The 26,302-nt window shown below is 47.0% G+C and overlaps 1 protein-coding gene across 1 annotated transcript in view; it reads right to left on the bottom strand.

Moving 5' to 3' along the window:
* LOC119378552 (protein qui-1) overlaps nucleotides 1–25,255 on the bottom strand; it is a 285,309-nt gene extending 260,054 nt beyond the window's left edge. Inside the window, exon 1 of the mRNA XM_037647671.2 lies at nucleotides 25,069–25,255. Within this exon, the coding sequence (XP_037503599.1) occupies nucleotides 25,069–25,198 (130 nt within the window). The 5' untranslated portion in view covers nucleotides 25,199–25,255. The remainder of the gene's footprint in view (nucleotides 1–25,068) is intronic.
* Nucleotides 25,256–26,302: the final 1,047 nt, after the last annotated feature.

A 26,302-nucleotide genomic window follows, 5' to 3' on the forward strand; every position in this document is an offset into this window, starting at 1 on the left:
GCCGACTGCAGTCGGGGGTCCACGAAAAAAAAAAACACAAAGAGAGCAGTGGAAATGATTATGGAATGAGCTTCGTTTAAAGGGAGAGAAGTGCAAAGTAAAAATTGTTTTGAAGGAACACTTAGCAATACAGATGAAAAGGAATGGGCGGCTAGAGTGCACAAATAGCGGTACCTAAAAATCGTTTACACGTAATGGAGGAAAAGGTCAAAGAAGCTGGTAGCCATGTACAGGGTAACTGAAAGTTTACGTCGCGAAATGTCGAGGTGTCATAAAAAAAATGCTAGAGAAGCAGAGACGGCAAGTTGGATGCACAAGATGGAAGAAAAAAGACCTGGGAGACTTGCAAAGGCGGCAAAAAAAATTAAATCGAATAAGAAAATCTGTATGACAATACAGGGAGAGCGCTTTGCTATATATTTGAGGCAAGAATTGGCTGCCTGAGGATGACACGATACCCGAGCAAATATTCACAATAGGAGGAGGCATGCGTGTGCCGCAAGAAAAGTGCGGAAACTATTCAACGCATTGCAATGAAATGTCCGGATATTCACCCCACAAGATTCTTGCAAGGCGTGCATCTTTCCGAGGCTTTGGGTTCCAAAGCGGATGGAAGTATTGACTGGGTAGCGGGCGATGTAAGACATTTCTAATATTAGTTGAAAACATCAGGAAAAAGAAAAAAAAAACAGGAGTTCTTACATGCGCAGGTAACCGCACACTTTAAAAGCCGAAGCTTGTAGGAAGAAAAATTAAAATAAAACAGGGATACCAGTATGCTAGATTGTTAAAAATGGAGAAAGACCTCGTTGCAACGAAAATGCCAGGTGACTATAGCGGTCGCCGCCCAATTTCAAAGGGGATGCCATTATAGATGATGATGATTTTGATGGCGATGAGCAGTATCGTTATCATCATCAATAGCCGGCACAGCAGCCCCATTCGAAGAGTTTCATGAGATTAGAACAAGGTGCATCGGAAAGAAGTCAATGTCGCGAAATTTAACCTTGTGCCCTCCGGCCTGAATCGCTTGTTACAATGCCATCTTGTAACTTTATGCAGACAAGTTCATCTTTCCGACAAATAAGCTGATGAATATCGTATCGTTTGTTCGACACTAGACGGAGACGACTGGCAGGGATTACGAAGTCAGCCTGCAGCACGGCCACTGTCAGTGCAATTTATAGGAGGACACCATTGAAGTATTAGCAAAAGACGAATATTCCAACGAAGCGCCAATTGCCAAGGCAACACTGCAGCCGATGCGGCCAGGCGACAGACGCATCGGAGATAGATTAGTTGCTATATCGATCAGTAATTTAAAAGCATACGGACCCCGTATTCAGAAAAATCGCTCACGCTATATGAATTATTCGTAAGAGAAAGTTCCAGCCAATCGTTATACTGGGCATATTATTAGCGAAAGTGGCTGGTCGATGGGGACGATCACAAGCGAAAAGCTTTTGCTAATTCGACCCATGCTTCGACCACCTTTGCAGTAGGAGCTTGAAGCCCTAATTCACAGTGTCTATTGTTCCCTATACCGCATTTCACAGTATTTCGCTTGGCATTCGCCGGCCACCGGCAAACTATATTATTAACATGCCCAACATCGCGATTGGCTATAGCATCGGCACTTGCGACTGCAACTGCAGCGTAGGCCCTGATATATTTTCTATTGACCCGCTTATTGAATTCAACCCCCCGGTTAATCGCCATAGGCCCGCAAGAACTTCTATTAATCGATTACGACGGGACACAATCAATATAAATAAAACGCATTACGCACAGAATTTTGCACGCTAGACTTCTTCCTCGTGACTGTCGCCGCGCGTACGAAGAAGCGTTTAACCTCCTTCAATAAGTGTCGTCGCAGGGCACAACAAGACACCCACTGGAAGCACCCCTATACCAGAAGTCTTTCAGCTTAAGGATAGTTATCAGGCCCGTGGTCAACTGGCGTCATGAAAAAGTGCGCCCAAGTGCGTCCAAGTGGATCAGGAGAAGATCAAGCGATATCCACTGTTTAGCCCCCAGATGTAAAGCGCGCGCATAAATATATACGCCACACGTAGTACGTATACGTCCATGTTAGCACTATACGTGTGTGCTTGCGTTTATTTGGAGAGCGACGCGACAGCACCATATACATCTACTGCGATTGAAGAAGGTTCAGAAGCAAGTCCTTTTCAACACCTCGAGCGCTGTGGCATCGGAAGTATCGCAGCTTTTCTGAGAAGGCCGTGTTGCCATGTAATTCCTGCTAGAAAGAGTGCTGGTCGAACAACGCGCGCAATGGGAGACCAGCACCTTCCAGGAAAACGGAGCTCCAAGTTTTCTCGGAATTCCAAAACTGGATAAAGAGACTTATGCCATAGGGAATACTTCAGCAAGAACAAAGAAAGATGAAAAATACAGATACAAAAGGAAGAGAGGACTCGTTCACCTTAAGTCGAACAGCGTTGGGCTGGCACCATTCTCCAGCGCTTTAATTATGCAGGAGGTCGCGCGTGTGAGCTCGCTCTCGCGCCTTTTACAGCTGCGGTGTTTCGCCACGCGCTGCAGCGTTGGAGGTGCAGCGCGCGCCTCGCTCAGCGCGTTCTATATGAGAAATAAAGTGGTGGCTGAAATGGAGACGCGTCAGCGTGCGAAAATCGTCGCCTCTCTTTCAGCCTCTCTTTCACGTACTACATCGCTCAAATCACGGCGACGAGCACAAAGTCCCGTTTTTAGCCTTTTCGTTAGACGTCCTTTTTATTTTCTTCAACCATGCATCTCACAAGACTCACCAAACCCCACTGCCACTTTGAACCCTGGCCGCTCTTTATCGATTAAATGCGACAGAATGTGAGGTTCAACTTGCAGTGAGATAACTATTCTAATATAGCAGCGAAGAATAAAATACCAAAAAAAAACATAAGCAGCTTATATATAAAGATATCATTAAAATATCTCACGAATTGCTCGAAAGAAAAAATAAACCCTTAATGTAAGCAAAGAACAGAACGCAATGTTGCAAAAGTGCAGTCGTAATCTTTTTGAGCGTGAACATGGGAACGCCTGGCTCTCCGAGCCCCCGGCGCAGCGAGAAGCATTGCTCATGCGCAGTGCGTCCGGCGTGCGAGAATTCTGCCGTCGCGCGCATTGCGTCACGCAAGCAAGCGCGTGTCGTGTGCTAGACACGTACTGCAGTAAGGGAGCCGTGTGCTTCAAAGTGGAACAATGGTAAACTTGCAATTACGTTGCACATAAACTTGAGAATATATATGTTATCTTTTGCTCTCGTTCTCAAGACCATCGTTGATAGGCGCTTTCGCCGATGCATATTGTGTTCCAGCATGACAGCGCTGATACGCACGGCAAAAGCTGTGAAAGAGCACATAGAAAATTGTAGGATCGCTGCGCTCTTTTGACCAGCATGAGCATTTGTGAAAATATACGGAAATATACATATGGTGCGACACCCTGTATATGGTGCGACACCCTGTTTATGCGGCGACTGCGGACAAGCTCTCGGCAGCCGTTCGCGAAGTGTGGGAACATCTTCGAGCGCATCATAACTTTGTACCATCGCTGTGCTCGTCACTACCCTCTAGAATGGCAGCAGTGCTTTTTTTCTTTTTTTTTTTGCAAAGGGGGACATGACAAACTACTAATATAAAATAAAACAAAATTATTCCAGTTCACTGATACTACTTCCTTAAACGCATCAATCTTTTGCGAAACTTGCACCAAATAAAACAGTCCGAAAGTTTGCGTTTCTTTGCCTGTTCGTTGTACGACTACAAAAACATAGGAGAAAAAAGACGAAAACTAGGTGACACGCCAACCATAAGAAGCCCTCAGTTTGCACTGAAAGCGTTCAAATTTTAGTTGCTGTCATAATACGGTCACCACCGAGGTCGAGAAACAGCTAGCAGACGACACACGAGCACTCCGGTGAAATGATGCACGCGAAGGGAAGCTACCCTCCTCGCGCATGCGCGCAGATACTGTGACTTGTCGCCTAGCGGCGCTGGTAGTACAGAAAGCCACGCGCTCCTGTGTTCACTCTACAAACTATTGCGACTGTACATATCGTGCGTACGAACTTTCTGTGCTCTAAGCACGCGTCGACCGTACCAACATGGAACAAATATTTACCGAGTTTTCCCAAACGATTTTTTTATCAAAGCTTTCTGCCTGTTTTTGCTACACATAGACGATGTTTGTGCCGCTGCGATATTTACAAATGGCCGGTAAATGTCACTGCAGTAGCGGTGTTTCCGAAAGGGGTTACCATTGAGTCAACAGGGTAGCGGGGGCCTATCCCGCGCAGTTTCTCCCTCCTATCCCACCTCCCACTTCCCTATTTCGGGATAACGTTTTCCCTCCACCTCCCTCCTACCATTGTTTTTAACACGAAAGTGCTTTATGCCGGAGTCCACCAAGCAATTCCGCTGTGGATATGACGTTGATAAAACAGACGCCAACGGGTGAGAAAGGGAAACACAAATATAAAGACCCGCCGCTGGGAATCGAACCCACGACCTTGCGGCCGCGACGCTAAGCGCCCGATGCTCAACCGACTAGCTACCTTGTCAGATGCTGGACACTTCACGAACGCGCCTTATCTTTCACATATTCTCTCTCGCACGGTGCTCTCTATTGGCGGTGTAGGTAGGCGGGGCGGGGCGGGGCGGGGCGGGGCGGGGCGGTGCCGCCGTCTGTGAGAGGTGAAAAGAAGTAATGCGTCACGGTCGACACTTACTAGCGCTTACTCCGATATCACGCGCGATATCGGAGGTTATGGTTAAAGCGTCTCGATACCAACCAGGGACACTGGCCGCGCTGGCGTCGTCGAGGCACCCTAGACGCGGTTACGTTCTTTGCCTTTCGCTTCGTGTTAGCGTGCGCCGGCTTATTGGAGTAGTCCACTTTCCACATGCACCAACGGGATTTCCCCGCCGCCGACTGCTTCGATCGTGAGAGCACCGAATAACAAATCTGCTGCAATATGTGTTGCAGAAAGGACACGATTTCGACGGGCGAATGTCGTGCCTTGGTGGAACGAGACAGAGGCCAGCGGGACGCACGCGTTTGCGGCTCAAGCTACGAACCTCTGCCTCCCGTGTTGCTGAAGCGCAGTGCGGTATAGTGTATGCATGAGCACAGGCGTCGGTTACCCATTACTAGATAGCGCACACCGTGCCGTTTCTCTCCTTAATAGACGACGTTTTGAAGAAGCGCATATCGGGTACCACTGTTGACTATGAGCTTGATGCCATCTTTACGCGGGATTCACGATTCGCTGTGTCCAAATATATGTTCACAACTTCAGCTACCACAACGGTTTAATCATGATCATGGGCGTTAGTCGTCGCGATGGAGACATGCCACTAGGCGTCAACATGGGTGCATCCATGTTAAACGGTGCTATAGCTGCCAAAGAGCGATATACATTGTACAAGCTCTCGTAGATCAATGCACAATAAACAATCAGCTGCTTCTGTAAAGACACGTTTCACTTTCGTGCTATACCGATTCCTACAGCGGAGGGATCGGCCATGTCTTTTTCTCTCTTCTCTAAGTTTCTTTGTGTAAGTCTTTCTTGTCTCTGTTTATTTTTCTCTTTCTCTCTCGCTATCTATTTCTTTCTCTTTCTCGGTCTTTCTATCTTTCTTTCTCTTTCTTCCATTTCTTTTTCTCTCTCTATTGCTCGCTTGCTCTGTCTTTCAATTTCTTTTTCTGGCTTTCTATTTCTTTCTCTATCTTTCTTTCATTCTCTCTCTTTCTGTCCTTTCTATTTCTGTCTTACGTTCTCTCTATTTCTCTCTTTCTTTGTATGCTATGCCTTAATCTCTCCCCTCCTCCTCACCCTCACTTCGTTTTCCGACTTCCTTGCTACACTATTGGCCGCGAGATCGACCTTTAGGTGGCAGCACCGTCGCCGCGTTAGTGTGGATAGGCGGTCGGCGGCGCGTATACAAATGCACACAGCGGCGCTTCGTTGTGAGCGGTTTGAGCCTATTGTCGGCGAATAAAATGCGTTGGTTGCAGCTGACTGGTAATATATACGCTCTTCATTATTGAATCGATGCACGAAGATCATCCAATGTTACTATAACTTTGTCGCGTTAGTGTGGAGAGGCGGTCGTCGCGCGTATACAAATGCACACAGCGGCGCTTCGTTGTGAGCGGTTTGAGCCTATTGTCGGCGAATAAAATGCGTTGGTTGCAGCTGACTGGTAATATATACGCTCTTCATTACTGAATCGATGCACGAAGATCATCCAATGTTACTATTACTTCGCCGCGTTAGTGTGAAGAGGCAGTCGTCGGCGCATATACAAATGCACACAGCGGCGCTTCGTTTGAGCGGTTTGAGCCTATTGTCGGCGAATAAAATGCGTTGGTTGCAGCTGACTGGTAATATATACGCTCTTCATTATTGAATCGATGCACGAAGATCATCCAGTGTTACTATACTAGTGAGAGAAGCGCAATCTGCCGATGAAAGGGATGCTCACCCTGGATGACAGTCTGCGCTTACGCACTATATGACGTTTTTTGTTGTTTTCTCTATACGTGTCTAAGCTTGTGTTCTATGTACTACGCACTGCTGTAGCACGACTGAATTAAAGCGTTTACTTCTTGTTCATTTGTATACCAGCCCATATTCCTGCACAATGAGTTCAGTAGCACTCTTCACGCGAATACGCATACGCGCAGGTAAGAGTTTAGCACAGATCTTTCATCGATTGATTACGTGCACGGCAGTGATGCAACAAAGGTCCGGTTATTTTATGGAATAAGTGTCTTTTTTTTTTTTCAAAGTAATAATGCCCGCTGCCTTCCATCAATCTATAACAACTCCACACAAACGCTCAAGATAATGTAAAAAAAGGATGAGTTTTTGCGTGAAATTATACGGCATAAATGTAAGGCAAGCCGTCGGGAATAATTTTAACGTCTGGGCTCTTCAAAGCGTACCTAAATCTAAGCACACGGGTGGTTCTACATAAATTTCACCCCAAGTTAAAATTGCGCGCGGCAACTCCGTTTTATCACAGCCGTCTCATTCCACTGTATGCTTTTTTTTTTTGTTCGGGGACAGTTTGAGTACCGAAGTGTCAGACTTCACTTGATAGCAATATTTCGCTGAAGCGGGACCACGACCGTACAATAAAAGGACATCTTAAGCACAACTACAGCTCATCATGAACTACAGTGTCGCAGTTATACACCTAACAACAACGCGAAAGTGCATGAGCCTCGCTTTTGTTTACCACCGAGTCGCTAAAACGCTGCATCCACACACTATTTAATGCTCCTTATGTTTGGCACTATGCCAAGCGCACTTTAGGATGTGCTTGAACCAGAAAGCGGCACCAACACTGAAATGATTCTGGCGAACGAAGGGCACGACACCAATACACAGCCCTCCCGAAAGTCGCACTCACTGATCTTGTTACAATGCGCATGCAGCCGAGCAAGCTCATTTGCTTCTGTACACCATGTTAGGTATACGTACGAGCAGTTAAACTCGCGCTAACATAACAGAAGAAACCGCCCTTTGAGAACGGGCAGGACGTACGCGCACATGCAAACACGACGTGGCTAGCAGACGACGCAGGGAGCAATCCACACTAGGCGCGCTTCAGCCAGTAGCCGCCAGGCGGCGACTCCGCTCGATCTCGCGGCCAATACAATACAAGGTTATGCTACGCTCTGCTAGCGTGCCTGGATAGCCTCGTAATTAAGACACTCGCCTTCGGAACTTGGGTACGTAGGTTCGAATGTCGCCTCGCAAAGAAAGTTTTTTCCCCTAGACGTTCTTTGTTTCTCTATCTTTATTTCCCTTCCTTTCTCTTTTTCTCTCACTGTACTCGTTGTCTAGCCCATCATAGTTATTGCATCCCTCGCCGGAGAAATCGGCGCACATGTTCTGGGAGCGAATAAGATGATGAAGGAGACGACAACGATGAAGAAGAGGACGAAGAGAGTGCGTGCTGGTTCATGATGATGATCATTTTCTGTTTGCGGCTCACGTACTAACGGCCGCCTTAAACAGCTCGGCTGTTAAAAAGAATAAACGCGGCGGTAATGGGCACAAAACGATCCGCATATACGTCTCTGCGTTTTATCAAGGACGACCAATGCGTTGCGGCAGAACGGAGACCGGTAAGGTGGTGAAGTCGCAGCCAGGCTGCGCTGAAATATGGTTCGGCGGAGTGGAGCGTCACCGGCATTCTTCCCACCATCGCCCATCCCGTACTCCTAGCGGCAGTTTATTTCCCACCCGCGTAACTGCAGCGCGCCGCTATATACCGCCGCTGCCACATAAACGGGAAGCGCGCGCGGCGTGACAGACTGCCTCCAAATGGTTTCATGGTCGTTCATCCTCGTGCCGCCGCCGAGAGCTCGTATTGTGCGCACCTTTATTTCGTGCACCATCCACCTCGTTGCTTGCTGACACCGCGCACGCCTTTGGCAGACGCGTGCGGCTGGCCGCTCGTCACAGTGTGCCCAGGGGAACTGCGCAGCTCGCCACGAACCGTTGGGGTGCACTGAAGAGGCTCGCTCAGGCGCAGCTCTTGTTTCAGCAACTTATACCTCCAAGGCGGCTTCAAGCACTGTCGTCCCACACTTTTGGAGCCTTCCTTCGCGGACGAAGCTGATAATTCGGTTAACAAAAGCGCTCGCGGGGAAACGCAAGGAGAAATAACGATCGGAAACGCAGTGCCGGGAGCGTCCAGTATAGGTATTCTATTTAAAAACTTTCTTAAAGAAACGAAGAGAATGGGAAATAAAACGTGGTACAGTGACGACGGAGAAAGAGGGGAGCCTCCCCGTTAATGAACACACGCGCTCGCTTTGTTCCGATGCAATTACCTCGCTCCTCCTGAAATTCGCTCTCGCGCTTAAATCAAGTTAAGCACGCATTGTGGAGTATACGAGGAGCAAAATAAAAGGGGGAAGAAACAGAGAGTAATAAAGCAGAGACAGACAGGCCGACAGCAGAGGGGGAGACATCTTCATTTTCTGGTCAAATGAACAATGCTGGAAAGCTTGAAAAATTGGTCGCTGGAAGTCGGGAAACGCTGCGCGGTTCTACATACTGCGTGAGGCGACCGTGCATATTGCATGTGTAGGGTTATTCACTTCTTTCGTTGGCTCCTTCCTGCTGCATAGATGAGCAGATGAAAGGAACTGAAGAGCGAGTCGGCAAAGCAGCGCGGCTCTCCCTGTATTTCTGGAGCTCTTTTCAAAGAAACGGGATTGTCTTACGCTTCGGCATTCAGGGGTATGGTGCACTTGGTTAAGCTTAAAAGCGAAAACACCTCCAATCTTCGCTTCCTTTAATTACAGCGAAAAAATATTGCTCAGGGTAGGCTAAAAATTTTGTTAAAGTGCCTAAGTATGTCATACGCTATCTATCTATCTATCTATCTATCTATCTATCTATCTATCTATCTATCTATCTATCTATCTATCTATCTATCTATCTATCTATCTATCTATCTATCTATCTATCTATCTATCTATCTATCTATCTATCTATCTATCTATCTATCTATCTATCTATCTATCTATCTATCTATCTATCTATCTATCTATCTATCTATCTCGTAATGCGTAACAGGTACTGCTTAATTAAAATCTTCTATCAATTGTCTAGTAACCACGCACAGTAAATACAGTATTTCTTTTTTCCTCGTTACTCGAGTTTATTTTAAAGGCTTACATGAATGTCTGGGCTCTGGCGGACGCACATTAGGTGAGCCCACGCGTCTCGAAGTAAGTTTCCCGCGAGAATACCTAATGAGCCGTTCCTGAAGACTACTGGCCTCTTGGAGTGCTGGACTGATCCTTAAAGATAACAACGACTGAGTTCCCAAACCGAGCTCATGCGCCTACAACTGGCGCACTTTTCGGAGGCGAAAGGAAGAAGGCGAAGGGGTGGATGAGGGGCGCTTCTCATTCGGAGGGCACTAACATGCCTTGCAGTGCATCAACCTTTAGAACCTTACGTGCATGCAAGAGTGAGTTAGATTTCAAGGGTGACGGCAGGGCTTTGTTTATTTTTATTGAAGTGTTATCGTTTCTTTTTTTTTTCGTTCTTCTTGGCACGGTTTTGCCAGACGGCCGTATCTGTGAGTCTTTGCATATGCAAAGCGAAAGACAGGTCGGGGAATGAGCAGGGTCGGAGTACGGGCTTGTAGGTATTCCATTGCAAACTTGCGTACAGCGCAGACAGAGACGGACAGCGCTCGTCTTTGTCGTTCTTTCTGCCCTCGGCGCGCCCTCGCAATGCACCGCGTCTATATACTTCACAGCAAGGCTGCAAGGAATTCTGCCGAGCTAAAACCAATATGATGAAAGGGACGATCGGCACGGTGACTTCTAATCGCGAACGGCACTTGAGTAAGAAAAGCCGTTGAATACGGATGTGTATTTGAAAAACAGTGAAACATGAGCGTATGATGAGAGTGCCAGCATAAGAACAGCGACCGAAATGTAGGATCCACGTAAGGAGATTAATGGAAGGCATAGAGGAGTTGCATCACTACGTTCTGTAAATATGCCACTCATTCAGTCAGTCAGTCGAAAAATGACACAAGGTGCGGTCAAATCATACAATGCAGTAGAGAACACAAACTAAACATCACAGTATCGCTCTCGCAAAATCACTCCCAAAGCAGTGAAGTTCAGTGGTCTAACACATCACGTTGCCAAAATGTTATAACATGGAACGGGAACCTAGCGCCTCGCGTTTACAGAGCCACTTTTTTCGATTTTGCGAGCGTACTTGGGTTTGTTTTTGACCCTAGCAAACATCACGACAGCGCAGAGAAGAACAAACATGGTGCGCAACGAAGATGTGTCTGGAAACAAAGGAGTCGGGAGTATGAGCGATAAAAAAAGGAATAAAGAAAGCAGTGCCGGAAGAATTGAAAAACAAAGGTGCTCTTATGCGTCACGGGCCAGAACGCGACCGCGGGCAACGTTGGGGCCCCATCGCGTGCACGCCACACGGTGAGCGCAGAGCGACGCGCGCGCGTTCGACAAGCGCGCCTAATTGGTCGCCGGTCGGCGGCACGACAGAACAAGTTGTTTGCTCGCCGAACCGTATAAGAGTTCGAGAGGAAACTAGCTCGGAGTTCAAACAGTGGAAGCCTCACCGGAGGGTTCTTGCAAGGGTCGGGCGCGCGGCCCAGTGCACGCGCGCCCGTAGCGCTCGCTTTAAACGCGCACGCTGAGTTCGCCTCGACGGCGTGCGGCCAGCTCAGAGCGCCAGGGTCAACACGCGACTGTCGCTAAGGCCAAAGCCACTCGCTGACCGCGCGCATCTTCTCTCGCGGGAAATCGCTCCGTCCTATAGGGAGCGCACAGACCGAAAGACGAGTTCCCTCCGGCCACCGCGCGCTCGTCCGATAAACTTATTGACCTACTGCACTCAATTATTCAGTCGAGAGGCCGCGAGTGTGCAGAAGAAACTAGAAGCAATGCAGTGGGTGGTGTACCTGCGGTGCGCTAAGCCCTGGTAAACGTTCTCAATAAAGAAATGAGAGGGCAGGGAAGGAGGAATCGGTCGGCCTCTCAAAGTATCGCTGTTCCTTGCGTCGATTGGATATGTAGGAGGAGGTTCTAAAGAGCAAGAAGTGTGATTGCTCACAGTGCTGTATACATTCACAACGTCACGAGTATAGTAGCGGTTCCGAAAGAGACATAAGGTTTGTCTAAAAGTAGTAGAGCAAGTAGAAGAGCCCGTACAGTTGCGCTTCCCCTGTGTTCGCACACAACGAGCTGAACAACATCGAGCCATGGAAGTTAGCATTTCTGACTCCGAACAGATTGTCTGTAAGCATTAGCGGTCCGTGATGCTGACGGACATCGCTGTGAGTTGTGTCTATACCACTGCAGTGGGTTGAGGGACTCGTTTGATCCGCATTGGGAAATGCATGTAACCGCGGTCAAGTCAAACTGTCGTTTGAGCGGGTACGCACGTACCCATTGGGTACGTTCTTACCCCTCGGCCGCGTAACCCTTGGCCAATGCTCTAGAATGGGCAAGTGCCGCTCTGACAGAAGAGGTATATAAGGTTTAAATGTATCACAGCAATGTGTCCTACTTCGCCGTGTCATACACCCGTCACACTTTATTTCTCTCTCTCTCTCTCTTCTTTTTTTTGCGCAAGCATCACACGTACGCACACATCTATTTCATTGACATATATACCTAGAATTATCACCCAACTTCTAGCACCGTTTATCCGTCCTACTTGTTTGCATTTCTCTATAGCTTGCGATAGGAGCGGTGTATAAACTTAAAAAAAAAATGCACGACACCATAAAGTTGCAACATGCGTGGTTGCACTATCATATACAGTGTTTCACGATATTGTTTTTTTTTCACGTGGAATGAAAAAGAACATAATTTAGCGCATGATCCACCGTAACATTTAGTCCCCACGATTCACTAAATATTCACATCGCTCCGCTTGCAACATATCCGTTTCGTTTACATATTTTTTTTTTTAAATGGGGTAACTTCGACGCCACACCAGAACATACATAACTCGCTAAAGCGTAATTCATGCAAACATACCTGAGATGGCAAGCTGGGATGACCCTGCAGGACGCTATAGGTGGCTCATTCTTCAGACCGAATCCTATATCGTCCGCCTTTATATATGCAAGCTACAGCTGAAGACGGCTGGGGAGCCGCCTGAAAGCTACATATTTATGAAGACTGCTGGGCTTGAAGGACCAGGTCCTATTCGGGTAATGCCACTGCACAATAACGCGCGTTCGATAATTAACGTGGCAGAATCGCTGGCTGGCTTACTAGATTATGACTAATGCTAATATAACTTATGGGGTTTTTGTGTGCCAAAACCATGATGTGATAATGAGGCGCGCCGGATTAACTTCCAAGACTTGCGGTTCTTTAACGTCCTCCTAAATCTAAGTGCACAGGTGTTTTTGCATTTAGCCCCTATCGAAACGCGGCCGCCGTCGCAAGGAATCGAACTAACGACCTCCTGCTTAGCACTGCGATACACTAGCCGCTAGGCTACCACGGCGGGTCAGGTGGTGGGTTAAGAGCCTCGGGTTTAACTTGAAACTTCAAGACAGAAATTTTTCCAATGTGAACTTTGCTTGCAGTCTATCTGACGAATCGGCGTGGATGCCTAAAAAATGTAACTTGAAGACTGTGAATTTTTTCGCAACATACGCTGGGCACTACACCTGAGGTGAACGTGCACATATACAAAGCCTCTCTTTAACTCCGACAATATGTCGAAAGTAATCATGCCGTATAAACTATCAGCGCCTACTGTTTCATGTTGGCCGCCTGGCTGTTCTAAACGAATGCACTCAAATTCACGACGTGTAAATATGTAATGACAATTTACTCTATATGAAAAACGACGAAATTTTTAAAAAAGTTCAGTCGTTGTGAAAAGCAGCAAACTACCAAACACTCGAATTCCTGTTTGCCATTATTGAATGCAATTTCAGATTTCATCGCGCACTGTGTCGCATACTTGAAAACGAGTGAGCCAAAAAACAAACCGAACAATCCTACTTGAATCAAATTGCTCAAACCTAAAGTGAGCTTTGGTAATTTCAACTTATATTCAAGAAATAATAATGATACTTTTTTCTTCCTTCCGAACCCTGCTAGAAAAGAAAAAAAAAGAATGATGGCAGCCATATGCGCGGCCTAATAATAATAATTACTGGGGTTTTACGTGCCAAAACAACGATATGATTATCAGGCATGTCGTAGCGAAGACCTCCAGATTAATTTCGACCACCTGGGGTTCTTTAATGTGCACCTAAATCTAAGCACCCTGGTGTCCTTACGTGATTAACATTACGCGATTTGTTAGGACACTAGGTGTACCAATGTAAAATACAGTACTGTATAGTAGGCTCTCGCATACGTGTTGGCTACCTTTCTCTTCGATTTTCATTTTAGACAGCTTTATTTTGTTATGCTTAGATAACTGCGAATAACTTATGCGGGGTATCGTCCAGCAATTCCCAAAATGCCGTCCCTCCCCGTGAACTGATCTCTCAGCGACGACGAGCTTTAGCAGCTGACACACAAGCGTTTTTCCCTCATAATTCTCCTGAAGCAATATGCACCGCAATAACAAGCGTCAGGTTGCTTCTCGGTTTCTGCAACGGCGTTCAGACCTATTTGCTAGCAAGAGCCCGAAGGAACGGAAATCTAGACTGACGTTAACCGTGGAACTCTCCAACTTCGAAATGTTCGCATGTAACAGTTTTGAAAAGAGCACATCAGAACTCAAGCTCGTTGCAGTTGGGCTTACTTCTATACCGAGGAAGCATGCTTTTAGTTGTTGTTTTTTATTATTTCGCGGAATATCACCTACTTTTAAATACTGCTGCGGGCGTCCTCGGAGTCCTCGCTGTGACGAGGGCGAAGCTTGAGGAAGAAAACTGCTTCAAGCACTCGTCCACTAACTGCGCAATTGTTTTGAACAGGATCGAAGTTTAGAGGAGACACCTCGCCTTTTCAAATGACAAAATCTCACGGGGATAGGGTCAGCTACCTTTTCATTAAACACCGGACAGGGCCCACAAATCAAAATAATACAACACTGAAGATATTAGATCGTGGTGCGACCCGACTGCCGTAAAACAATTCATCTTCAGCAGCTGGCCCGCCGGCCACGACTCTATCGACCACTTTTACAAGCACAAAATAAGAAGTCCGAGGTTTCTGGGTCGTGTATTGAAGCACAGAAAAAACAAAAACAAATAACAGGAGGGGTGCGCAAGGGACTCGCGGAGCAGGGAGAGAACGTCAATGTCTCGCAGCTGCCCGCATCGATCGATGGCTCGGCCACAACCTCAGCCGCCAACTTGTTGCAGGCGCTGACGGGGCTAGTGAAAACACTGCGCTCCGCCAGCGATCGTAGTGCCCATATGTGTACGTTTTGGCGGCGCCTCGCCTGCTGAACATGCAGTCACGTGCCGTGTTCGGCCGCCGTGTGGATCGCAGATAGCGGAGGGAGCGAGATCTTTTGCTCCACGCTGTGGCATCCCGAATCTAACCCAATGCAAACAACCCAACATACGCCACACATATGCGCGCGCGCACACACACGCACAGACTACTTTTTATCTGTTTTATTTAGGGGTCAGCTGCTTTAAAGCCCCGTAAAAAAGAAATATAACAATGTATGTCACCCCGCTTGGCGCAGCAAGACCAGTGGCACTGTGTAGTCATCACCCTTGTTTTGAATTCACGTACTGAGTGAGTGAGTGAAACAACTTTCTTGTGAATTCACGTACTAAAGTTGTTAATGTAGCGTGCCGGCCACTGCGTTTCAACTTACAGTACTCCCTCTATATGGTTGTACGTTTGTGTCCCTGTCGGTGAAAATTCGTGAACGAAACGCAAGATGGTGCATTAATCTCACAGCATGAGCCTTGTGAAACCAGAACCGATTTGTCCTAACAACTGCAACTCCTCGCGGTAACGTGGCAGCGTTGGTTGACAGGCCTGACCAACAGTGTGGTTTCGCTATGCCGCGGGCAAGCAGAAAGAGGCAGAAGTCGAAAACAAGCGAGGAAGCAAACAAACGCAGAAATTAATTTCGCCAGGGGGACATGGAACGCAGCAAGACGCGTCCTGAAACGGCGCCTGACATACGAGTCTGGTCACCACACTGTAGCCCCGCGCAGGCGCACACAATCGAACTGCCCGAGCCTCCCCTTCAGACGTCGTCGTAAAAAGGGGCCATCCGGGGCTGCCAGGCCACTCGGCCCCTATCACGCTAGTTTAGTGGTAACAGTGAGAGGTAATCTCGGGGTCTGCGCCCGGAAAGCACAGCTCGCGACCGCCGCCGTCACGATAGCCACCCGTCGGGCCCTTCTGAGATAATGCCCGCTAATCCAATTCAGTGAGCCAGTCCGAGCGTCCCCGGGTCGCGTCAGGGCCAGATGCCGGTCGTCTTGTGTGTCGCCCGACGTCCGGCCCCGATGCCCGGCGCGCGTGCATCACGGCCAGAACCTGATTTGCGTGCGCTCGCTGGACCGTACCGGCGCTGGCTCTCCGGGTTAACTCGACCCAACTTTTATGGCCGTAGAGCGCCTCCGACCGAAAAGTACGCCGCGACGCGATCTCCCCGGCAAGAGTATCCGCCGCTATAAGCCTTCGATAGTTTAAAGAAATGCTCGCCTGCAGCGGCGACTCCCTCGCGCTGTGGGCTCAAACGGCTGTACTGCCCGGGTGCGGACTGCATGACGCTCGATCGTCCGCTTTCTTAAGCGTAGACAAGTGACAGTTGCGTAAATTATATTCGCGAAAATGCCTGATGCTAACTCCAAATTGGCGCCGGCAGTTTGTTCATAAGGAGTGGAAGTGATTGAGAAGGGAGGTGAAGAAACGCAATTGCAACGCCTGGCGGGCACAGAATTCAGTTTCACTTCAGTCACTTCCCGCGCTCAGGAAAAACCTCCCTAACGACCTCCCCATAGGTATTTTTCATCAGTATCGTAACAGGGTGTGTTTAATACTGAATCGCTAAAGCAGTTCGTGTGTGTGTGTGTGTGTGTGTGTGTGTGTGTGTGTGTGTGTGTGTGTGTGTGTGTGTGTGTGTGTGGTGTGTGTGTGTGTGTGTGTGTGTGTGTGTGTGTGTGTGTGTGTGTGTGTGTGTGTGTGTGTGTGTGTGTGTGTGTGTGTGTGTGTGTGTGTGTGTGTGTGTGTGGTGTGTGTGTGTGTGTGTGTGTGTGTGTGTGTGTGTGTGTGTGTGTGTGTGTGTGTGTGTGTGTGTGTGTGTGTGATGCATGGCATGTGTGCTGGCGTGCGTTTGCGTGTGCTTGTATGTTAGTGTGGCAGTGTAGTGTGGGTCAGCTGGTGCTTGCGTGTGTGTGTTGGGGGGGGGGTCTATGTGTTCGTGTACGTGATGAATGTGTGTGTGTTTGCGTAATTGGCGATTTTTTTTCGAGGTCTGCAAGGTTATGATTTCATCTGAATGATATTAAGATTTTCTGATAAATTGAGTGAGAAAAAAGAAAGCTCGCTGCGTTTTCCTGTCGATTGAAAAATTCGAAAAAAATATGTGTTCATGTTCCCATCACTCGTGGCGTTTTCCTTGCCACATAAAGGGTTCAGAGAAAAGATATTTGAGGTGCATAACCAAGTTTAGTTGGAAGCTCGTGTACATTTCGTGTACTTCAGAACAAAGTAGGAGTCATAAATGACAAAGAGGATTTAAACGCTCAGTGCGTAAAGGCAAAACTCAAGGTGCCACCGGCAGGACAATGTAAATGCGGTTTGCTTATCACGCTGCCATGTCTACAGCGTAACACAGCGTAAGACATGTGTACTGCTATATTGCTTAGCATCGAGATTGAAGTACTTATGAAAAAAAAAAAACATGTTCTTGAGTATGACAAAGTCAGCAGTGTGCTACGCGGTATTTTATACAGTGAATCTTCCATGGGAGAAGAATACTACCGCTAGTATGAAGGTCTGTGCGGTACGTATTTGCACCTAAAGTGAGTGCATATTGCATACCTCTAGTAACAGCACACGTATCAAAAATAAAGAAATAATTAAACATAGCAGAACGCCAAGCATTGCGACGGATAAAAATATGTTTTTATTTTTTAGTAATTATTGTTTTTTCTTCGTATCTGTATAAAATTTTCAGCAGCTAATTAAATATTGCTGCAAAGTTCCATTCTTCCTAATCAGGATACGGTCACTGAAGGATAAAACAAACGTGCGCTTGAAGAGAGAGCGTGCAAAACAAATTAGCTCGGCAGCGATGCCCCCCCCCCCCCTCTCGCCCTACCTCCGGCAAAAGACAGCAAAAGTTTATTGCTTCGCAGCGTGCCTCAACTCAATCACATTGGCCCGTGCATACAGCCCTCTGACTGCTTTCATTGAACTTGCTTTTGCATAATCGCTCTCGCATGTAAATTTTGTTTTACCACTCAGCCTCCGCGAGTAAGCATGGGTAATCGCAGATACAGATCTTGAAAACATCGTTTATTACAGGAAGTATAGCCGGTGTTCAACGCCGCTAAGGAGGAACTGCATCCTACTCCCGCGAAATGCGCCTCTTCGAAGAACAGAGGCGCTATTTTTCAACTCCCTTCTGTGGTGCGTTCGGATTTGGAAGTCAGTATACTGGGACGAACGCAGGATTTTTCATAATTTGTTTTGTGATTGCGCATCGACTTTTCTTTTTATTAGTTTCATTCACCTTCATACTTATTCGATGGCTATACTTATTTGCGGAATATTTATACGGAGAAAATTTGTGCGATCGCTTGGATTGCTCGAGAAAGGCCCGTTAGGATTTGCGAACGTAAGAAAGGGACAAAGAGGTTCCAAGTGTGGGCAAAATATGCGCAGGAAAGCAAACTACGAAACAATTCCTTTTCATATTAGATAGACCTGGGACTTTTCGTGTACACTTAAAAAGAAACAGTCCCGTTAAAATACAGATAATGGTCATAATAATGGAGCACAACAAAAAGGTGAATAGTACGTAGGGTCCGTATTGCAAACATGTTTTCACAATACGTAATTCTTCGTGAGAGACAATCATATTAGCGGAGGCACAGCCGGCAATGGTAAACGTATCGTATACAAATGAAAAAGACCTTGCGTTCCCTCTGTGCACCTATCTGTCTTTTTTTTTTGCGTCTTGTCTTCGGCGCATTTATGTGACTTGACCCTAATTGACTATTTACTTTAAGTATTAAGTATTACGAATACCTTACTTTAGTAAGTGGAATTTCGAGTATCCATTTTATTCGAAAGTTGTGGGTTTCGTCGATCCCCACCGACGGCAAGCCGCTTATTAGTCAGCTTTATTTGATTTCCACTGATACTATAATTACTACACTACAGTTAAAAGACTACAAATATCATACGCTATGCTTTCCTTGGCTTGATTTTCTGTTGGCTTTATTAGGTTATGCCTAACAAGGAAGGGAGCCTCTCGATCGATTCCACTTCTTCCGTTAATGTTAGTGCATGCATTTCTAGGTGAAAAAAAAAAACCTGCTTCAAGAAAGACGCCAACGTCTCCCAGTTTTTATATGTTAAACATTATGCAAATTTGGACTTACATTTTCGGTATATTAACTATATGCATCACGGCCACCGTAAAGTTCAAGCAGAGGAGCGGCAAACAGGTCTTACTCCTTTATATTTCTCGACGCTGGCATTGATGGATCAACTAAGTTTATGGCTACAACTGTGGAACGTGTGGTATCGCCATGTTCCATTTACAGAAGAACTGGGGGGCACCATTGTGACCGACAGAAGTGGGCAGGTTCCCCGAAACATGCATCGTCAAAGGAAGCCTTCTTATATATACTAAGTGCTTCTAGGTTTTTTTTTTGTTTTTTTTTCCTTAATCTATGTGGCTCTTCGATTTTCCAGTCCTGGCTACCCGCGGGTTGCCAGAGCCAGCCAGAGCGCGTTCGTTTTTCTCGGGTTGCTTCGCCCACAGCGCGGGGCACTTCCGGTCGGTGTTCGTTTTTCTTGGGCTGGACAGTTCTTGTACAGTATACTAGAACGTTCTGGCTACCTGCGGGTAGCCCGCGGGTCGCCAGAAGCTTCCAGAACAATTTTGTCGTGGAAGTTTTCTGGAAGGTTCCGGGCTAGCAGACGCCAAAAAGAGACGATGCGCGCTTGCCGCCATCTTTGTGAGGTTCGACGCATTGCAATGCGGGTGCTTCGGAGCTACACCTTTGGTTGTCATCACGCTTGGCGTTATCTTCTAAAGCCCGTTCCGCCGTGCGAGATGGTGCGATTTCAAGTGGCGGCGAACGTTTGAAGCTGATATTCATTGATTTTTCTTATTTTATGTGTCCCGTGAAGCCGTGAAGCTTCCTTCGGTGAACAACACGGCGAACTGTTGCCTGCTGACTGCGTCGTGTACATGTCTCAAAAGTTATGTACTTACATGCACGTTGGAGTGGAGGTCCCTTCCGAAATTATTTTTCCGTATTATGGTGTTGTGTCTGTTTTCTGTGCAGTTAGCGAAGACGATTGTGATCGAACTAGCTATTTCGCTCCGTCGTATGTTTGCGTGCGTGAACCCCTTCGAAACTTCACTATTTTAAGCAGGTATTCGATGTTGGCAGAGTCCACTAATTGAATAATAGTGACCGCGAGAGTGTTTTTGTGGGATGCTTGTTGGTAGCGAACGGCGTGCGAGCATACTTCGATCTATGGGCCCGTATATGTGATACGGTGTTATGCCACGACGCGTCGACGTGAAAAAAAAAAGGAAAGAAAAAACGGAGACGAATTCAGAAGTGTATACATCGTTTCGTTGTCTATTTCATCGCCGGCTTTGTCTTTTTTCATCTCTTTGTCATTATACCACGCAGTATGTAGGATTATCACCTAATAGCTCACGTAAAATCTGTACTACGTCAGATTTTTGGAAGTGCCATCTAGGACTGGAAAAGAGGCCCAATTAAGCATCATCAGCCGAAACGAGTCGAAGACGCGTGACAAAGAAGTTTATTTTAGGTATAACGCGCACTCGAAGCATGAGGCGGTAGCAGTGCGACAAGACAGAACGCAAACTGATCAACGCGTGAGTGCGACGTATTACGCGAAAGCCGCGAGTAGGTATATCCTCGAGCTTTTTTGAGGGACACAATCACGTTCACGAGATTTCGCATCGTGTTGCACAGCGATTGTTACATGTACCACGCAGAGGCGAGCTTATTAAGCCGTTAGCGGAGCAGCAGCTCACCTTGCATCGTTCTCGAGGCGCCGTGCGACAGCTCACTGTTTTGTTCACGGACGGGGCGAATCGCGCGTGACCTCGCGAACGTACGAGATCGTATCCCAAATGCGTATGCTCAAGAATATCACTTCAGCTCTTCGGCAAACCTATCCACATATTCCAAGTGGGCAATGCAGAAAAAACCGACGCTCACGCGGCGCAATGTTTCGTTTGCTGCCACGGTGGTAGCGTTTGTTTACATTTATGCTGGCTGTGCCAGCGTTCGATTTTGCAATTCTTCGGGCGTCTTCAGGTTGTCTCGGGATTCCAACACACGTGACCACGACGTTGTTTTCTGTCCCGAGCGGAACTAGCTGGCGTACCTCTGGCTAGCTCTGGCTGCCAGCGAACTGCCAGGAGTCCGAAAATCGAAGATCCACTTTAACAAGCACAAAAAAGAGCACTAAGCGGAGATAACCCAACGATTTTGTGTGACAGTTTTTTGTTCTGTCTTGGTTTTACATTCACGACGCAGGCAAATATAAAGAAGGCCGCGATTTGATCAAGTAATGTGACCTGTGTCATCATGATGGCGTCACATGGTGACGTCACAACTTGACGCCATGATGGTGGCACACGGTAACGTCACAGTATGACGCCATTAGTGACGTAGGTCACGTCACTTTTTATACCACTTCATTCGCCTGCAGCGTCTCAATCAAGGGACAGCGCAACGAAACAATTGAGGCTTGCGCCTTAACGAAGCTATCCGCCAATGCATAATCACTGGGAAAAGTTCAGTCCGAAAGCAACGCTTCGCCGAAACTGCTCCGTTCGCGTAGTCGCAAAGCCCCGTTTGCATCCAAGGCAACGAATTTTAATAAATTTACGACCTACAACAATCATTATCGTGCTGGCTCTGCTGCCATGCTTGCAGCTTCCGCAGACGATATAACGCCTATGTTCCCCTAATATATACGGCAGTTCTTTTTTTAGGAAGCTCAATGCTTATTCAGATTTAGGTTCAGATTTATTCGTTTCAGAAAAATAGTTACAGAATCACAAGTATACAGATGAGGGTCCCAATGTGAAACAACTGTAGTGGGATTCTTGGTTAATTAAATAACATTGGTGGTAATATCTACCACAGCAAATTAATGCTCTTATCAGTAAAATCGGCAAAAGATTATATATATAGTAGCTTGCAAAATTACATAGCACTTCTTGCTTTGTTTTCTGTTTCGTTTTCTGCGTTTTGAATCGTATCGCGAAATACTTGTTTTAATTTGTTCTTTGTTTAACATTTTCTACTTCCGCTGCTTCGCTGGTGGACAGTTTGCCCGGTTCGCTTCCGCTATAGTTCATCGAGGTTATGTTTTGCTGTGTAATGACGCAATAAAAATCTACGCCAAGTACAATGCTGTTGGCAGTGTGACACAGTGAATTTTATACTACCTCAAATCGCCGGACATTTTTTGTACCTGTACACAGGACACTGCGTCGACATTCACCGAATTGAAAAAAAAACGGCTAATATAGCATACGAAAAAGAATAACGTGGATGCAGATTTCCCCTGAATATAAACGAGGGGAAGTCGGAAAGGTAAAATGAATAAACGCCCGCAGCTAGTTTCCCGGGTGGGGGACATGGTGCCCGCAGAACACTGGTGTGGGATGCCAAGACCAAAGTTCGGAATTCGTTTATTATCTCAGGTTTATTATCGAAGGCTTAATGGACCGAAAAATCATCCGCCTGGCACAACTGCGCGTAATGCCGCATTATCTCAAAAGTAAGCCACTCGCTGCTATTTGCTATTTCTTTCCCCTCCTTGATGGTCAAAAGTTTGACTGGATGCTTGCATTCACAGCTAATAAAAGTTAGAAAGCGCTAGAGCTTGAAAATGAGAAATTACAAATTTGGACAGAGTACAGATATTGTATGCGAAAACTCAGCATCAAGCCAGTCAGGTGTTACTTACGACATAAAACAAGCAACAAGGGAGAGAAAGAAAGAGAGACAGTGGGGACCAAGCCCGCCAAGAATGTGTCGTCTAACGCTTCGGGCGTGGCGGTTTTCTGTAGGAACATGTCTCATGTGTTATGGGTCGCGCACCCATTTACACATTGCTTTTATTACAGATACTTTGCTTATAGATACAGATACAGATGTTAAAGATACATTGCTTTTATTACTGATACTTCCAGTGTCACTTACGGCTTCAGGTTCAGTTTTGAGTGCCATATAAAATATGCGACCACGCAGCGTCTCAAAAGGCAGTGCATTAAAACACAAGCTGTCACGGGGGAAGGATACTAGAACAGTCTCCTTAATTATCACCTGTGTCTCACATGTACGGTGGCACCATATAGCCTACTACCGTGGGGCTTTATACAGCTGTATCAGACTGCACTTTCTTCGGGATCAGTCGACGAAAACAGGTAGTCAAGAAAATCGCCATTTGCTTCTAGGGAATGTTGTACGCTTGAAAAAGAAAGCAATCGAAACTGTGGTCCCTTCGATAAGAACAAAAAAAAAAAAGAACGGTTGCAATAAGCGCCATTCTAGGCCACTCACTGACTGACGCTATCACTTGACATGGATTGCTTCGCGTCTTCACTCGCTCTGTGTCGCCTGTTTCACAACGTACGTGCCCTCTGTTCCTTCGAGGCCTTTCATCGTACAGCCCTGTCTAAAAGGCTTACCGTTACGTTAGCTCGAACGCCGATAGCCGAAATCAGGAGAACAAGAAGATGAAGCGACCACAGTCACGCGAAGAACTTATTTTGTTCAGGTTCTGCCAGACACGAGATTACAAGGCCGGTGGATGGAAAGTGTTAAGGGGCGCTTGTATTCTAGGAAATATGGTACACTTTAAATGTGCGAAATCCGACGTTACCGGCCACGTCTTGTCGTTAGTGCGTGTTCATGTTGAAGGATCAGGCTAATAAAAAAAAAGAAGGGGAAAAGAGACAGACAACGGACGCACGAGGCGACGTAAACAAAACAAGCGGATCGAAAACTTAGCTAATTAGTATTACCTGCTCGCCATTTGACCGCCCTTTCTTTTTCTTCCACCCTCGTTTTATATCTCGGGCGTCCACGAACAAGTTTCGCAAGTCTAAATCATCATCATCATCATCATCAGCCTGTCTACGCCCACTGCAGGGCAAAGGCCTCTCCCATGTTCCGCCAATCAGCCCGGTCTTGTGCTTTCTGCTGCCACGTTATACACACAAACTTCTTAATCTCATCTACCCACCTAATTTTCTGTCTCCCCCTCACACGTTTGCCATCTCTTGGAATCCAGTCAGTTACCCTTAATGACCACCGGTTATCCTGCCGACGTGCTACGTGTCCGGCCCATATCCATTTCTTCTTGATTTCAACTATGATATCCTTAACCCCCGTTTGTTCCCTGACCCACTCTGCTCTCTTCCTGTCTCTTAGGGTTACACCTATCATTTTCCTTTCCATCGCTCGCTGCGTCGTCCTCAATATAAGTTGAACCCTCTTTGTAAGTCTCCAGGTTTCTGCTCCGTAGGTAAGTACCGGTAAGATGCAGCTGTTATATACCTTCCTCTTGAGGGATAGTGGTAGACTACCATTCATGATTTGATAATGCTTGCCGAATGAGCGATGCAGCGATGCAGCGATGGCGTAGTGGTAGAGCATCAGCCTCGCATGCAGGAGGTCCGTGGTTCGAATCCCGGTGCCGGACAATTCCCAACCGGATTTTTAAAAAAATCCGCGTGGTGATGGAATTGTGTAAAAACGCCTGGGGTGCAGCCTCCCTGGCGACCCCAGCCAGCAATGCACTCCCTCACCAGAGCAGGATTGGCCACCCTGGTGTAGTACTTGCCCACTACCTCCCACATGAATACACCAAGTCTAAATACCCGACGAATAAGGCGAGGAACACCTTGATGAGCCAAACGATTTCCTTGGGCATCCGGGCACGTTCGCATGAGCCACGCGCTTCCGTCGCGCGTGGGTCATGCGATCGTGCCGGGTGCGCGTGAGCAGGCGCGAAAAAAAAAAAGACAAAGAAAGAATAATAATAATATCTGGGGTTTAACGTCCCAAAACCAAGATATGATTATGAGAGACGCCGTAGTGGAGGGCTCCGGAAATTTCGACCACCTGGGGTTCTTTAACGTGCACCTAAATCTAAGTACACGGGCCTCAAACATTTTCGCCTCCATCGAAAATGCAGCCGCCGCGGCCGGGATTCGATCCCGCGACCTTCGGGTCAGCAGTCGAGCGCCATAACCACTAGACCACCGCGGCGGGGCAAGACAAAGAAAGAAAAGAAACTGAAGCAGCTATGGCTCACCAGGCCTTGATGAGGCGACCAGTATCTTGAGCAGCCTGGACGGTGGCTCGGGCACGCTGGTGAGGTTTCCCTGCAGCACGGCTTGCAGGATGTGGTCCTGGTAGAGGCTGGCTCCGCCGCTGCACGCCATCGGGCCGCTCGCACGGGGGGCTCGCTGGCTCCGATCACAGGCGAGCGCCCATCACAGCCCCTGCGAAAGTATTGTCATCGTGTTACCATAGTGTTACCCTTCACTAAGTTGAAGCTGGGACTAGCCAGGCAGGTGGCAACACCCTGTACAGGACCTGAATAAAGGTTTTCCATCCATCCATATGTTGAACCAAGAAGTCCAAGTGACCACTTTGTTCAACATCATATAATAAAATGTTTTGAATATATTTTTTTCGAATCCTGAGCAATCGTTTTCACCACAGATATAAGAATTTCACTTGACAGTATGTTTAGAGCGTCAAGAGGCTTCTGTGATCAGACGGAACATTACAAAACGTTCTTTATTTGAAAGCCAGAATGGACCATTTGTGGAAAATAAGCAGCTTACTTTGCGTACTCACGACTTACTGGTGTGAGCGAGTGATGATGCATAGCATTTATACGCGAGTATATGTATCTGCTTCCCGGGATTGTTCAAAAGATCTTCATATTTACGCATACACACTTTCAGTTATGTGTGACTCAACATACATTAACAAGCGCCTTAACGGAGCATTGATAAGGAAGACTTAACAAGGCAGACAGTGAGAGCGAAATCAATTTTCTTTAATTGTGCGGTGCTCAACGCGACACATTTTGCCAGCCTTACTACTTCAATGTTCGTTTTCACAGCCGCTTGCGGGTTGCAACAAAGCGCAGAGCTTCTTTGCTCGCTTGAGAAAAACAGCAGGGGTAGGTTGTGTTGCGAAGCATACGTTCGGCCATGGAAAAAAAGAACGAAACAAAAAAGAAAGAATATGACACAACAGGTACGTTTCACTGATAGATTTGGAGTGGTTTGTTTTGACCCTCGCGGCGGGAAAATTTGTTTCTACTGCTCAATCCCTAACGGATTCACGTTATTTCGCGGGTCGTTTCGGGCACATTCGCCCGCGGCAGATTGCGCTCTATTTTACTGCGTCATCGCGGCAACGATTCATGTGGAATTTCTATAGAGTACATTGCGTCACTCCAGTTTCTGCTGTCGGCTGCATGTGACAATTTTCGCTGTAGTGCGGCGCCGAGCATTTTGTGTTTTCTTTTT

This window comes from Rhipicephalus sanguineus, chromosome 1, assembly GCF_013339695.2.
Source record: "Rhipicephalus sanguineus isolate Rsan-2018 chromosome 1, BIME_Rsan_1.4, whole genome shotgun sequence".
Lineage (NCBI taxonomy): Eukaryota > Metazoa > Arthropoda > Arachnida > Ixodida > Ixodidae > Rhipicephalus > Rhipicephalus sanguineus.